Here is a 16,585-nt window from a genome sequence, read left to right as displayed (position 1 = left end):
TCTCAGAACAAGGTGACACACAAAGGATTGTCACCAGAAGTAGTACTGAATGTGAGTGATGCCATGCTTTGCGGCGCCGCTACATACAGTGCTCTCCTTTCACTGACCACCAATGAAAGAGGTGCCCCTTCCAGAAGTGTAGTGGTGGCTGGATAAATGGCCTCAGGGGGCTGCATGTAGCCTGCGGGCTGTAGTTTGGGGACCCCTGCCTTAGTTCTTATGTGGTTGAGTGTCATTCTACCTCTGTGGTACTGTGCAATTAGGTTCTGCTCCCCAGAAACTCTCTCTCTTAGTATTCCATGTTCCTTCTCATGTTATGTGCTAACGTAAGGAGGATATAAATTTTGTGTAGCCTTGCCTCTCTCTTTTCCTGTAATCATGGTTGCTGAAGTGAACTTTTTGGGCAGACAGGAGTTTATCATGTGGGTTTACTTTTTGTTAGATAATTATGTTTGAATTTCTATTTTTGTTTATTTTCTTTCTACTTCAAGTGATTATTAATAAACTATAAACATAATACTTGGAGTTATTGGATATTAGTTTAAATCTTATAGTAGAAGACATATTTTAAAGAGTTAAAGCTTATTATTGCCAACTCTAATATTATATCCTATTGTTGAATGGTAGAGTTTTAAAACTTAGAAATGCTGTAAGACTTTTGTGGACTATCCTATAGTATATAGGTAAAGAAGCAAAGAGGATCCTTAAAGAGGATAAATTACTTACTTGCTTGGTGTCACATAACTAATATGTGATGGGGCTAAAATTCTGATAAAGTCTTCCAATTCCCTGCTATTCTTTCAACTAGATCATCCTTCCTTTTGTATACCGTGAAAGGTGTGCCATATTGGCACTCATTCACTCAAACCCATCATCAGTGATGTGGATGTCTGGTCAAAATAGTCAGTAGAAGAACATTTACTGAAGTGTCTCTGCACCGTTATGATATCATTGTCACTCTATAGGTTTAGATTTGAACTGCTTCCTCCTACTCTCTCCTTCTCAATACAGTATTTGGGGGCCTTTGGCTAGAGTTCTGAGGAGCTACCACAAGGGGGAGCTCATCATTACTAGCACATGGTCTTCAGAAAAATGAGTTACAGAATAAGGGAAAATCCACATACTAGAAGAAAATAAACTCTTTATCATATTCATGTGATTTTTTTTCTCCTGAAAATAATGAATAAGCAGGAACATGGTTTAATGCAGAAGTTTTGAACCCTTTTTGTGTCATGATTCCCTTGGTAAGTCTGCTGAAACCTATAGGTCCCTTTTCAGAATAGTGTTTTTAAATGCATAAAATAAAATCATAGAAGATTACAAAGAAAATTACAATAATCAAAATAGTTTTAAAAACCCAGTTAATAGACCCCATTCTCTGATATAATAGAAGATAATATTAGCTGCCATTTATATAGTACCTACTATGTGCCAAGTATTATATTAAGCACTTTAAAAATACCTCATTTTATCCTCACAACCACCCTGGGAGGTTGGTACTGTTGTTATTTCCATTTCGTATGTTGTTATTTCCATTTTTGTAGATGAAGAAATTTGAAGCAAGCAGCTTCAAGTGCCTTGCCCAGGGTTACACATCTAGTAAATACCTGCTGGATTTGAACTCAGGTTTCCCTGACTTTTAAAGGTCCAGCATTCTCCATTGTGTTACCTGATAGTGGCTAGAAATCAGAAAACCTGAGGTCTAGTCCTGACCTCATCATTTAGTAAGCATATGCCCTTGGGGAAGTCACTTAATAGTTATGAGCCTCAGTTTCTTTTTCTGTAAAATGATCATAATGATAATGATAATGATACTACCCTACTTCATAGTAAACATTAAGAGATATTGTAAAGCTTTGTAGTTATATATGGACATACATATGTATGTGTGTTTATATTTGTATGTATTTTAGTAGATGGCTCCGCCATAAATATAGCTCTTAACCTTTCCATGACGTTTTTGACTATTTTAATCACTTGAGGTCAAAAAATAAAGAAATTGCACCTTGTGACTAACCTTGTAGTAATGAACCTCTTTTCATTTAGACTAGTTTTCAGATGATGACTGTCAGACTCATACTCATATCTGTTCCAGTTTGCACTGAGTCATCCTCAGGTTGGAGCATTAAAATATGTTATAAGTAGAGAATATAAATAAAAGATATTAATAAGATTATAACCAAAAATTTATGTACTTTTAATGTTTACTACCACTTCAATGCACATCATTCAATTTGCTTATTTCTAATTGACATCAATTTGATGGGTATTCAACTTTAAGTATTATAATTCGTTCTTAATTGAAATTAATGCTTGAAGCTCTGAGCCTGAGCCTGAGCCAGATCCTGATGCTACTGTAGCTTTAGCTTATTTCACCACAGGGGAGACCAAGTTAGTTGTAAGCCTATGTAATTTGGACATTACCAATTATTTTATAAAAATTAAGCACCCTACCAGAAGCATAATTTTTTTGTCTTGTTTCATATCATAAGCAGGTTGCTGAGGACTATGTACTTCCCTCTAGTTTCTATGGCCTTCTTTTTTCTTTAGTTGGAAAATGTGTAGCACTTCTCATATCTCCCATTTTATTTACATTCCTTACAAGCTACTCTTTTCATCTGTAAATCTCAGAATTACATTAAAGGTTGTTTAATTGGATGTAGGAAATACATGCAAACCCTTTTAGCTTCTTTTACAAAGCACTCTCTGTTTCCTGTATCTTACTATATCTTATGTTGCCCCTTATCACATCTTTTGTATTGTTAGGTACAGCCAAAGTAAACATATACTAGAACATAGTAAAACACTTAAAAAACAAAAAACCTGGGGGAAGCTGGGTGGCTCCATGGATTGAGAGTCAGGCCTAGAGACAGGAGGTTCTAGGTTCAAATTTGGCTTCGGACATTCCTAGCTGTGTGACCCTGGGCAAGTCACTTAACCTCCATTGCCTAGCCCTTACCACTCTTCTGCTTTAGAGCCAGTACACAGTATTGACTCCAAGATGGAAGATAAGGGTTTTAAAAAAAACCCCTCACTTTCTGTATTGTACATCAAATGTACAAACAACTTTTCAGACAGAAGGTCAAAGGCTGGGCAAGCAGAGTTAAGTAACTTGTCTAGGGTTGCAGAGCTATGAAATGTCTGAGTTCAGATTTGAATCCAAGTCCTCTGGACTCCAGACCTGGCAATCTGTCCACTGTGCTTCCTCACTACCCCATAAAACACTTTTTAAACACTGTCTTAGTTTCTTCATAGCTGTCTCTGCAGCAAGTACATTTTGTGGCATCTATTGATCCTTATACCATTTATTATAGGCATTCACAAACAACATATTAGTTGGTGCTATCTTGGCTACTAACTTGAAAGATTTAAAAATGGATTTTTTTTGGTTAAAGATGAATTGTACAGGTAGCTCAGAAAAATATCTTTCTTTAGGTGAGTCTTTAAAAGTAGAATATGTGTATGTATCATGAGTTTCACCAACTGGTGAGGGCGATAGAACTTTAAAATTTATCTTCCCCATTAAGAATGAGATAAAACTTTTACCTTTGTCTTTTCACTTCCAAATGTAGGTAGACAGATTTATATCCTCTTTAGGGGAAAATAAGGATATGGGGAGGAAGTGAAAACAATAGACATAACTTACATGGGAAAGGGGGGTGCTATAAGATGAGGGCAGGGTTGATTATATTTCTTAAAAGTTACATGTTATGGGGGAAGCTGGGTAGCACAGTGGATTGAGAGCCAGGCCTAGAGATGGGAGGTCCTAGGTTCAAATCTGGCCTCAGACACTTCCTAGCTGTGTGACCCTGGGCAAGTCACTTGACCCCCATTGCCTAGCCCTTACCACTCTTCTGCCTTGGAGCCAATACACAGTATTGACTCCAAGATGGAAGGTGGTAAGGGTTTAAAAAAAAAAAGTTACATGTTATGATGATCTGTTTTTAGACTAAATCTATCAATGTGGAAAAATCACCTAATCGGTTATGGCATGACTCTTCTGTTTATGATAAAACAGTCAAAGAAGATATTCTACGACTTAAAAATGAAATTCAAAGTTTACAACAAGAAAAAGAGGTAATTTTAATCTTTTGCTATATTTTGTTAAGACTTAAAGTTTTAGATAGAGAGGACTGAATTTGATGGTAGCAGTTAGGATCATGAGGAACTAAGGAACTATTATTCTAGTTATGCTCCCTTGCTATCTGCTATATGGAGACAATTAAGTTCAATTTCAGCTTCTCAACTCTTTAGTGATTTAGCCAAAGTATTCTGATTAAATACTTCAACTTAATTCTCAAATAAATGAAGGTTTTTAAAGTACTACCCCAAACAAATTATCTGCATGCCTTAGAAATAAACTTAGTCTGTTCTGCAACAGAGCTTCAGTTCAAAAGAGTGAACATGTATTAAGTAATTACTGCATACAGAAATATTATTCTCTTAGGCTTTGAATAATTCACAGAATTTGGAGAAAACATTGCCCTGCCTTCAGAGAATTTATAGTCATATTAGGAAATACTACCATTATATAGAGAGCATAATACATTTTAACTAGCTAACTCATACATCTCATGAATTGGATTGAATTCTATAAATGTATGATGTACATGATAAGTGAAAGGTGAAAAATACAGAAAAAGAAGCAAAGTTAAACAAAGAGTTAAATGCTCTTTTCCTAAGTGTTTTTGCTTTTGTATCCAGGATCTTAAAGCAACTGAAGAAAAACTGAAAAGTACAAACCAGGATTTGTGCAGCCAAATGAGGCAAATGGTGCAAGATTTTGACCGTGATAAACAAGAAACAGTGGATAGGTAAATGCACCATAGGGGCCTGAAAGCTGTTTTTAGGTTCAGACTGTTTAAAAAGCTGGGGGTGGGGGGGTGGGGGTGGTAAGTAGGTGGCTCAGTGGATTGAAAAGAGCCAGGCTTAGAAGAGGTTCTAAATTCAAATTCCAGTTTAGACACTTCATGGCTGTGTGAACACTGGGCAAGTCACTTAATCTCCATTGCCTAGCCCATACCATTCTTTTGCCTTGGAACTAATTCCAAGATGGAAGGCAAGGTTTACTTTATTTGTTTTAAACGATACTTGAATGGATAGACCTCTATGAAACCAATCTTAGCAATATGCTAATGGCCACTTTTACCTCATCCACCAGTTCTGCCTATGGCAGCAATAGGGTCCATTTGAGAGCTGATGTTATCCTTCCTTCTTAGATCTGAGCAAGCAGAACTGCTCACTAAAGCCCTGTTCTTCCCTCTCTTCAGTGGATGGGAGAGATAGAAGACTGAGATTTTGGTATGGGAGCAAGAATAGGTTCCTGACATTCCTAATTGGAAATTGCCATGTTTTCCTGTAGAAATAATTTCATTATTTTAATAATCCCCTATATCTGTATAGTGTTACAGTTAAATTATGCTACAGTTAAGTAGTAGAACCAGGACTGCAATACAGGTCTTCTTATTTCTAGCTGTCTCTTTTTACTTCTTACCACTTTAATGAAAGCAAAATAGATAAAACCTTAATTGTAACTTATGTCACAGGGAAAGGCTGTGAAAGGAGAAAAAGGACTTTTTAAGGTTTAATAGGAACTTATTTTTTAGATTTTTATACGTTAATAGGAATTTAGACAATTGCTTTCCATTGGTAGATGTGAGAGAACTTTTCAACAACACCATGAGGCAGTGAAGAACCAAATACGAGAGAGTCTGTTAGCAAAGCATACTTTAGAAAAGCAACAGCTCTTTGAAGTTTATGAATCAAACCGTTTGCAACTTAGGTAAGGAAACCAAATTTGCTGTCTTTTCTTTATAGCTGCATATCAAAGCTGCTATTGTTTTTAATTAACAAATGAAGATAAAAATAAATATTATAATTGATTATGAATGAAACATTTTCTATCCTGTCTATTTGTATGTATTAAGAGCTGACTTAGATAAGGTGAATAAAGAGATGGCAACTGTACAAGAATGCTACCTTGCAGTCTGCAAAGAAAAAGATAACCTCGAGACCACCATAAGGAAGGCTGTTGAGAAAGAGCAGCAGACTAAGGAAGAGATGGTATGGTACAAATTATTGCTGTGTTTCTGTCATAGTTTTCATTGCAAGAGTATTTTTTTATCCAAGTCTTTAATATTCTTACTTTCTTACGAGATGGGGAAAATTGTATGTAGAGCTCATTTTGTTCCCTGCTGAACTTTAATCTGTTACTTGGCAGGGTATTGGAAGTAAAGCATTAAATCCATTGAAATATCAATGGAAATTTGGTTCTACTGAAAATAGAATTATCCTTTATGTAAGTTTTTTCTTAGGAGAAAAAAACTTCCAATAATAGTGGTGGTTCTCAAACCATATATCAGGTCAGGAGGCTTCATGGACCATAATTGTGAACCATTGAGTAAATTGTGTAGAATTCCTACTTCTACTTGCCATTGCACAAAAACTATCTGTTAAGGCCCATAAAATACTCTCTACTCTGACCCTTGGGGTTTTTTCACTGTAGGAAGAGGAGAAAGTTAGGACCCCATTCTCTCATCAGTAGTTGTGATAAGGAATTATGAAAAGTGATGGTAAAGTATTATTTGTGATCTCCATTAGAAAGCCTTTCTACAATGTGTTCTCCTATTCTTTCCCTTTCCATGCCTGTAGATGACTTGATTTAGCATGGATTAGAGCCTTATATGGGGGATTATACTAATATTGTTACGACTACGTTTTTTTTTGTTTGTTTGTTTTGTTTTTTTTTTAATCTTAGCTGGTAGCAGCAGTGCAGGAGCTAAAATTCATCAGATGAAATGAAATCCCCTTTCCCTCTCTGCCCTGCAATAGCTGAGGATATCTTTCAGACATCAGTCTAATGCTTCCTTGCATTTTTGAATTAACCTTCTGAGTTCACTTTGGGAACTCATGAAAGAATTAAGAATTTTGTGGAAGGTTTGAATAGATGCCATCTGGAGGGGGTTCTGGCTCATGAAACTCTATTAAGGCCAATCACTGGTATGGCAGCTTAAAAAGAATGTCTAATAGACAAGCTAGAGCTTTTGGTTTATATTTTAGTTTTGTATTTTAAATATTCTTTTAAAATAAAGATTACTATAGTGAAGAACATATTTGCATATTAAATATATTGTAAATAAATAAATAACTTACAAAGTTACTTATTTTAATTGGTGTTGGCACTTTCAAAGTTAGAATATCTTTAAGCCACTTAGAAACTAGAGTAAGTTTTCAGACCTGTTTTGGAAGTTAAAATGAGAAGATGAGAAGTTTGCTTATTTTGGGGGAGCATAACAGCTGACAAATTTATAGTAGTGTTGTTATAAGAAAAAAATTCATTCCTTTCTCAGGAGTATTTTTTAAAAGTCGTTAGAAAGAATAGGACCATTTGATTGATTATAAAATTTGATCTTTTATTCAGTCAGTTGTTAAAAAAATAACTTTTAATAGGTTGTGTTTTTGTGTAGACATGTCCACACACGTCTGTTCACATAAACAGGTCTTAGCTCTCTAAAAACTTAAGGTAAATATCCATTTAAATTAATTTCACTGGCTAGCTAAAGAACATTGTAGAGGTATTCTTGTTGTATACTTTGTTTTAAATAACATTTCTAGTCTGCAAGAGTTAGGGATTCAGTTCAGCAAAAATTCACTGAGTTCCTTTAAGTGCAAAGGACTGTGGACAACGTGAAAATGAATAAAATAGTTTCTATCTCAAGGAACTGACAATGAAGAATGCTAATCCCTGTCTTGAAATAAAGGTTGAACTAAATATGCATAATAGTACAAATATTTTTGAACATGGCTAGTATAGAAATATTTTTACTTGACAATGTAATATTTGTTTTAAAGAATTTTTTTCTTCTAGGAAGTGGGAGGGGGGAAAAGTGCTAATTGGGAAAAAAGTTTAAAATTTTATTTTTAAAAAGTTTTAAAAATTAACTGGGAGTATACAAATATTGCAACTATATAAGGCTATAGTGGGTTGCTTAAGAGATGCAAAAGATGCTTTGGAAGTTTAGGGGAAAGTTGGTATTGGAAGAGGGAAATGGAGATTAGGGTTTTCGTGGAAAATGGCATTTGAGCTGCCCTCTGTTGTAGAAAAGGAAGTGTTAGGGCATTATTAGAGAATGGGAGAGCCAAAGGTATAAAGCCAATTCAAGGAATAACTTGAAGAAAAACTCAAAATATCATTAGAGTGACAGAGCCAGTGACTGGGGAAAAAAAAAAGAAATTAAAGTTAAACAGGAAATTGAAAATTTCAGCCAAAACATAGTGGGAGGAGGAACAGAAAGAGGTATGGGCTTTAATATGTTTCTTCAGTTTGGGAAACTAATGGCTACTCCACTTTTGTTAAAGGGTAGCATATGTAATGGGATGATAGGGCCAAAGGCAGCAAGTATAATTTAGGGCTGAGTATCAAGAGCCTTGAATGTTATGAACTTTGTTAGGTCTTTAGCCCTTATTCTTCTGCTGTTAAAATTTTCTTTGAACAAAGTAGTGATATGACCAGAATAGGATTAAATATTATTTTGCCAGTGGTATGTAACATATATTTGGTTTTGGCAAGGAGATAGTCCAACTCTTTACCAATCTCCAAGATCCAGGATCATTTTATGTTGTGGTATTTTGTTGGGCTTTCTGGTGCCTGGGTGAATTTTTCTGACAGGTAAGGAAGGATGTTTTAGGTATGGGATGAGGTGAGTAGAATTTAGGAATAATTGCTTATTGGTAGAATATTAGTAATTTGTACAGAGATATCTTGCTCAGACCTCTTCTCTCTCCGTCCCCACCATAATACAAGTAAATTCCACTGGCATGTACGTAAGTTAAGTTACATAGATCAGGGATCAGAACAACTTTTAATTATAGAATGACCATATTTAATTATTTTGCCTTTTCATATTTCTTCCTTTTTGCCACCTTGTAACTATTTTTAAGAAGAAAGTAAATGCTTCTATTGTTTAATCCTACTTTCTCATGGACACTTCCTTCTTAGCAGTCTGCTTTTGAGAAATAATCAAAATAACCAATGGAAGGATCTCCTTGGATTTTTAGTTTTTAGTTTTAGTTGAGTGTGGAACCAGGAAAAAAAAAAAACCTCCTAAGGAGAGAAGGAGGGAAGAAAGGGGGGTGTTGGTTATTTGAGTAAATATGTTTTTCAAACCAGATCAATAATACCAAGCTCTCTGGCCATCTAAAATGATTTATTTTTACAGAACTTTTTTTGTCTAAGAGTCTTCACTGTACATGTGATTTTCTTATAGTGCTGAATGTTTCTTTTTAAATGTAGCAGCCTAAAACGTTGTCCTATAAATGTTCGTAATACCAACAGACTTCTACAATATTTGGGATAAGTGAGTTTGTGCAAATTATGACCCTTTAATGCCATTGTGTTCACAATACAGTTAGCTTAATGTTTAACATACACAGTAATAGTGTTGTATTGAGTTAATTACTTGAATTTTGCTTAGCTCAAGAACAAGCTATTACAAGAAAAGGAGGAGGATCTAAACAAACTCAAGGTAGAACTTGAAGAAAAACTCAAAAGTACCATTACAGCAACAAAGAGCCAGTGGCTGAAAGAAAAAGAATCTGATGTTAAACAGCAAATTGAAAATGAAGTAATCTTAGCCAAAACACAGTGGGAGAAGGAACAGAAAGAGGTGTGGGCTTTAATATATTTCTTCAGTTGCTATGTTCAAAAATGTGCTGTTGAATGATCTATTTAGACTAACCTTCTTGAAACAGACATGGGACTTTGTTTGCCAAGTATATAAATATTCAAGTGCTTACTAAATTTAATTTTTAGAGCCATCATGATACTAGCATAGTTGTGTGAGCTGAAGAGAGCCATGATAATTGTGTTGTTTAATCACCTTTGTCTTAATTTTGTTCTTTTTTCCGATCAAGAACCGTTGGCCTAATTTTATAACAATGAAGTGTGTTTCTAGTAATTCTAGACTAACTTTCATAATTCATACTTGGTACTGAATACTAAAGATGATAGAAAATAAATAGAGTGACCAGGAAAACTCAAAAGAAGTAAATAGCTCTGTACTAGAATGAGGATCAAATAGGGTAATATGAATTCTAAGTTGTTACCTTGGAAGACAAGAATGACTATCCTATCTTAAACACTTTCTTCAGCTTTTCATTCATTGAGCAAGTATTATTGAGCATTCACTGCTAAGGTGGGAAATGTGAATACAAGGAAGAAAATTTCACAGTCTATATTTTTATACAACTTAAAAGTCTTAAGAGAAAATACAGATATGCTATCAATAACCAAGATAATAGTATAGTAATATTAAATGTCATAAGAGAGGTACAAAAAAATTCTGAGCTGAAGAGGGAGATATTTTGATCTGGGACTAAGACTCGGGGAGAGAAACTACAAAAAGCCTTTATAGAGATGACATTTGAATTGTGCCTTGAGGGAGGAAAAAGAATTGATTGAATGAAGCTAGATTGGTGGGTTGGGAGTGAAGGAAGGATTGTTTTAAGTTTAGGAAACAACTTTAGCTCAGCAAAGGCACTGAGGTAGAAATTCGAAGAGTGTAATAAGGGTACTTCCGTTTGAATGAAGTAATGACGTGGGAGTGTAGTAGATAGGTTGGGGCCAAATGTGGTAGAGGAGCTTGAAAACTTAAGTGTGGAAATTTAGGGTTTTTTTGTTTTGTAGATCAGAGGTGTTACACATGCAGCACTGAACTCCCAAGTACAGCTGGAACCAAATTAAAATATAATTGGAAAATAATTAACAAAAGAAATAAAAATGTACTGCCATATAGATAATGTTAATATATGATTTTCTAAGTCAGTTTGTAAACTGGAGGATTCTTATATATTTGGTTTAGCAGTCAGTTTATATTTAAGTTTGATACCACTGCTGCAGATAATGAAAAGCCACTGGAGGCTTATTTACTTACGGGATCCTTACTATAGTTCTCTTGAAGGGTGAAGTCTAGTTTGAAACATAGTATATTATACATGTATGCCTTGAGAGATATAAATGCCTCCTTGTTCCAACTCTTCCCATTTCTGTACCAGCAGCCTTCCTCCTTCCCCTTCCTGATGCTGGCAACTGAAATTGCCATCATTAGTCATTCCTATGGGGTAAGATTAAAAGGACCCTGTTAAAATGTTCTTTCTCCCCATTATCACTTTAGTTCCATTTAATTTATGAGATTAGTTAGATATTTGGGGGAAAGGCAGTATAGGATACAGGACAGGGCTTGGTAGATGAGTCAGAAAAGCTGCTAACTCTGAGCAAAAACTAAGTGAAGTATTCAGGGGAGTGGTGAGAGAGAGGAGGGTTCTCAGCCTAGGAAGCAGCAGCATGAAAGCAGCCAAGTAAATGAGGGGAGTATATGAAGTTCAGGGCTTGAAACAGACTAGGACCAGCTTTGCTTAGGATTGGTCTTAATGAGGTCATTACCACTGGACCATAGTATTATAAGTGTAGCAGTTTTATAACAAGGCTCTTTTGTGTACACTAATGAGTCCCCTTTGATGGGTTTAGTGAAGCACATCTACTTACTCAGTAGAATTCCACACTAACAAATATGAAAAGAATCCTTTTGTAGCTGGTAGTAAACACATCATTCACAACAAAAGATTTCTCTTTCACATTCTATAGTGCAGTATCAGCATAATAACCTTCCAAAAGATTGAATTATACTTGTGTATAAGAAAAACAGAAGAATCTTATACAAATTTTGGTCTGATAGCAGTAGCACTGACCTCAGTCTCTACACAGGTTAATTTCCCTTTTTGCTATCAATGATCCAGGGGATTTTAGGCCAGTCACTTAACCTCCCTGCACCTCAGGTGTATTTCATCTGTGAGATTGGAAGAGTTGCATTAGATAGAATCTTAAGGCCTCCCTGGCATTGATTAGGGTCATTTCTTCATTAATGTCTTACTGTTAATGCCTTAGTGTGGTTTGGAGGTATCCTTAAGTTCTTGAAGGACACAAGCTTTAGCAGTTAATACTAAACTGAAAAGGCTAAGAGTGTAAGAAGACCCTGTGCCAGATTCCTCATGTCATTCAAGCAAACCTGCCAAATTCAGATAGCCTCATCACTTGAAGAGCTGAACACTCATAAGTGAACTTATAAGTTAAATTAAACTCTTCCACGGAGGCTCATTAGACTGGTGATCTGCTGGCATTTTTAGCTACAATTTATGAAGTGCCATCTACCAAACATGGACGAGTTGTGATCTTTTTTGGCATCCCAACAAAATTATATGGATTTTAGACATAAGATAAGGTCAAAGAATAATTTTTATAATGTTTCTAAGGTTATATCTTCATTGGTTAAATTCCTAACCCATGTGTAATCATTGTCTAGGATGGTTTTCAAATACATTAGCTGTGGTTGTTCCTTTGGCTGACAAATATCAATCTTGGCTCTTACTTATTTGAGAATTTTTCTTTTCTTAAAATTTTCTTTCAAAAAACATAGATCAAAGACAAAGTTATTCAGCAGTTAGAAAGGGAGTGGCGGTTTAAACTGGATCAAACTATAAAAGAAATGAAAAAGAAGACTTTTGATTGTGGCATCCAAACTGACCAAATAATCAACCCAGATGTAATTTCCAAGAAAGAGATGGAAGCAGTGATTGAAGAACAGCAATTGAAGATTCAGCAAGATGTGCTACAAGAGAAGGAAATAGCCATTAAAGAGGCTCTGAGGAAACAGGAAAAAGAGATGGAGACCCATTATCGTGAAAATATTATCAAACAGGTAATAAGTGGATGATAAAGTCCTTCATTGTGTTATATCACTTGTGAACTTTTTGCATTGTAAAATGTCTGGAAGAGACTTGTTTAGAATAAGTGAATTTATTGAGGTTGGATCACTTTATGGTTCACTTCTAAGATAAAATATTATATATGGTCTTGACTGCTTTTTAGCTATTTGTTACAAAATTGTGCTTTCATATTTTGTTTTTATAATTTAACAATAACCAGTGAATAATAGAAAATAAAGGTCCTTAAGAAATGCTTAAATGCTTGTTGTAGAGGTAGAGGTAGCATAGTATTGTAGACAGAAAGCTGGCCTCAAAGCTCAGAAGACTTGGGTTCAAGACCTTTTCTTTTACACATACTTGATATATCATCCCAGGCAGATTGTTCTAGGCAACCCTCTAAGACTGTAAATTGTAGAGAAGGTGGCAACTGTCTAATATTATAAGTTGGAGATTTAAGGTACCAGCCTTTAATTTGGTAGAAGATTTTTCTTTACTGAAATCATGGTCCAAGTCTCTACCTTAGCTGATTGATATTAACTTTCAACAGAGGGTGCATAAAATCTGAATAGAGTAGAGGGACAGTTTTAGTGTCAAAAAGACCTAGATTCAAATCTTGTCTCTGACTTATATCACTTAAAATATTAGAGTTCCAACTTGGCTAACACACAAATTCATTTAGAATATATGTGAATGTTGTAGTTGAACACATTATATTTGGTAGAGAGATTTTTTTTTTTGTCTTAAGAGTTCTATATGCTAACAAAATCACAGGTCTAGACTTCAAAAAATTAAAAAAATATAGTTTGTATTTCAAAAGACTTAGGTTTATTCCAATCAGATTATAAGTTGCTCTACTACGGAAACCAATAGCATGTAAATGCGCTCGGGTTGAGGACGCATGTGATACCCAGAGGAATCACACATCGCCAATGGGAGGGGTGGGGGAGAGGGAGGGAAAAAAAAGTTCTAGATTTGAATCTAGAACCTCCCATCTGTAGGCCTGACTCTCAATCCATTGAGCCTCTTAGTTTTCCCAACTATTTTCACAAATGAAACCAGGAATTTACTGATGATCCACTTCTTTATTGATAGAATAAATATAAATTAGACTAGTTTGATATCTACATATATTTTTAAGCCCTAAGAGAACACCAGATTCAAATTTTTTATACTATTAGTAATGCTTTCACTAAAAAATATATGGTATTGATATGGTATGGTATTCTGGAAAGAACAGTAAACTAGGAGCTCTATATTTGGATTCTAGTCTTGGCTCCATTATTTAGCCATTTTTCTTCATCTTTGAAATGGAGATACCTGCCCTGTTTCCCTCAGAAGGTTGGTCTGAGGCTTAAAGTAGCATTTTTATTTTAAAAAATAATTTTGGAAGAACACTACAACACTACACGTGTTTAATTTTCTATAGAAACCTTTAAACTTTTTAACACTTTGGATCTTTGACTGTATATAGTCCCAGACCAGCCACCAGTTAACTCTTTTCTCCCTTAATATCTTTTATCATTGATATCTCTTGGATTCAACTTCAGTGAGTGTTTTGTCTCATTCTTCACAAGATCATCATCCATCACCTTAAGTATGGAATTCATCACAAGGGTCTATTCAATATCCTCTAATCTCACTTTCTGTTTCCCTTTCCGGTCTTATTTGCTCTCATAAATTTAGTTGTCATCTCCACATAGATGCCAAATCTGTATATTCATCTCCTAAACTATAGTCTTACATACCTAACTGCCTACCAGATATATTCAAGATAAAATTATTATTTTTGAACACTATCTTCCTAGTCATTCAGTTGCATAACTCTAGAACTGTCTATGACGGACACTATTCTCTCTTCTACTCCTCTTTTCCCCATGTAAAATCAATGGTCGTCTCACTGATTCTGTCTAGCCATTTCTTGTAGCTTTTGTTTTTCTCTACTTTTCAAAATCTTATTTTGGCCTCTAACACTTCTCACCTCTAATTTAATAACCTTTGGCTTGGTCTCTTTGCCAGTGATCCATCTTTAATACAATTGTAAAAATAATCTTCCTAAGATCCTTGCCAGCTCAAAAACAATCAATGGCTTTCTATTCCATCTAGTATAAGGTACATGTTGCTTAGCCTGATCTTTCACAAGCTGGTTCTAATCTGATTTTATATTAATCTTCTTGCATTTACGTTTCAGCCAAATTGGACTACTAACTATTCTTTGAACTCTGCATTCCATCTTTTGTCTTTGTGCATTCCTACAATCCATCACCATGCCTGGAGAACACTTTCTCAAGTCTGTATCACTCAGAATTCTTATCTTCCTTTAAGGTTCATCTCAAATACCATTTTCTCCAAACTTTCCCTAATTCTGCCTCCTTTCTCCCTCCCTCACCCCACAATCAAATTTAGTGTTTGTTTGTTTTTTTATCCTCCTTCCCTTTTGTTAGATAATACTTATCTGTCTTCATGTATTGAACCTCAGTAGAATGTAAACTTCTTTGTGTCAGTATCTGTTATATCTCTAGTTAGGTGCTTATAAATATTTGAGTTGAAAATTTAAGTTTTTTACTCTGCTCTTAAGTTGCATTTTCATCTATTTAATAAGTACTGACAATTGTCAGATGTTAACAGGCTAGCTATTTGAGTAGGTGTCTTTAACTTTAAATTTTATTTAATGACATATTTTGTTTTCGTTATCTTTATTTCCTAATATATCCCTTCTTCCCCTCCCATAAAGCCATTTCTTAATAACAAGGATTTAAAAGGGACAAGGAGGGAGAAAGCAGTTAATTAAAACTCAACACATTAGCCACGTCTGATAACATTTGATATTTCTCATCTATGGTAGTCTCTCACCACTACAAAGAAAGAACAGGAGTACATTCTTATATCTTTCCTTTGAGAATCAAACTTGGCCATTATAGTTATACCATTATTTCTGTTTTCTTTTTCTTTTTGTTCTTTCCACTTGCATATTTGTTTTTTTCTTATTTCACTTTTTATCATTTTTATTTGTTATCCCATGAGTATCTGTGTTCAGCATGCTCCTTTTTTTTTTTAAACCTTTAACTTCCATCTTAGAATCAATACACATGAAGAGTGGTGAAGGCTAGGCCAACTGGGTGAGTGACATGTTCCTTATTTCTTAAAGTAGAGCAATGATATATGTTACATTCATATTTGATAGAGAGATGGCCCTTTTCCTCAACAAGACTCACCTATCTTTGTGTACTCTTGATCTTATTTACTCCTATTTTATTCAGCATGTTGTTGGGCCATTACCAATTCTTCTTTTTCTTTAATCTTCAGCTTCTGTCTACTGACTCTCCTTCATTGATTTCTACAAATATACCTATTACCTCCAGCCCTAAAAACCCCTCACCAGATTTCACCATCCATATTGTCACCCTATATCTTTTCTCCCTTTCTCAGCTAATCTCCTTGAGAAAAGTCACTTCTAGGGTTCCCCTTCTTCCTGTTCTCTTGTCCTCTCTACAGCCTTAGATGCTTTACCATCTCCTCTTTATACTTATTCCTCTCAAAGGGTTTGTGACAATTTTTTCTTCCTGCTTCTCTGACTACTTCTCAGCCTTTGCTAGGTCTTTATCCAGGTCATATTCACTAACCATGGGTATCTCCTAATTTCTGTCCTAGGTCTTCTTTTCCTTCTATATTATTTCTGTTAGTGACCTCATTAGCTCCCATTCCATCTTTGTGCAGGTGAGAACTCAGTCTTTATGTCCATCCTAAACTGGATTTCCTGATCTTGCCTACTGCCTTATAGATCTCAAATAGGCACCTCAAACTCAACATGTCCAAAACAGAACTCATT

The 16,585-nt window shown here is 35.1% G+C and overlaps 1 protein-coding gene across 13 annotated transcripts in view; it reads left to right on the top strand.

Moving 5' to 3' along the window:
- CEP152 (centrosomal protein 152) overlaps nt 1-16,585 on the top strand; it is a 110,212-nt gene that overhangs the window by 53,553 nt on the left and 40,074 nt on the right. For 10 of the 13 annotated variants that reach the window (XR_460809.3, XM_007479921.3, XM_056810164.1 and 7 more), the window contains 6 exons: nt 3,949-4,077; nt 4,705-4,814; nt 5,654-5,782; nt 5,928-6,063; nt 9,474-9,665; nt 12,471-12,752. Coding sequence is in view for 12 of the 13 variants with exons in the window: in XM_007479921.3 (XP_007479983.1) it covers nt 3,949-4,077; nt 4,705-4,814; nt 5,654-5,782; nt 5,928-6,063; nt 9,474-9,665; nt 12,471-12,752 (978 nt within the window). In the remaining variant the exon portion in view is untranslated. The remainder of the gene's footprint in view (nt 1-3,948; nt 4,078-4,704; nt 4,815-5,653; nt 5,783-5,927; nt 6,064-9,473; nt 9,666-12,470; nt 12,753-16,585) is intronic. The other 3 variants (XM_056810166.1, XM_007479924.3, XM_007479919.3) reach the window with 1 other exon arrangement.

The sequence above is a fragment of the Monodelphis domestica genome, chromosome 1, assembly GCF_027887165.1.
Source record: "Monodelphis domestica isolate mMonDom1 chromosome 1, mMonDom1.pri, whole genome shotgun sequence".
Lineage (NCBI taxonomy): Eukaryota > Metazoa > Chordata > Mammalia > Didelphimorphia > Didelphidae > Monodelphis > Monodelphis domestica.
Note: the sequence above shows the minus strand (reverse complement) of the source record. Positions and strands in the feature narration are given on the sequence as shown.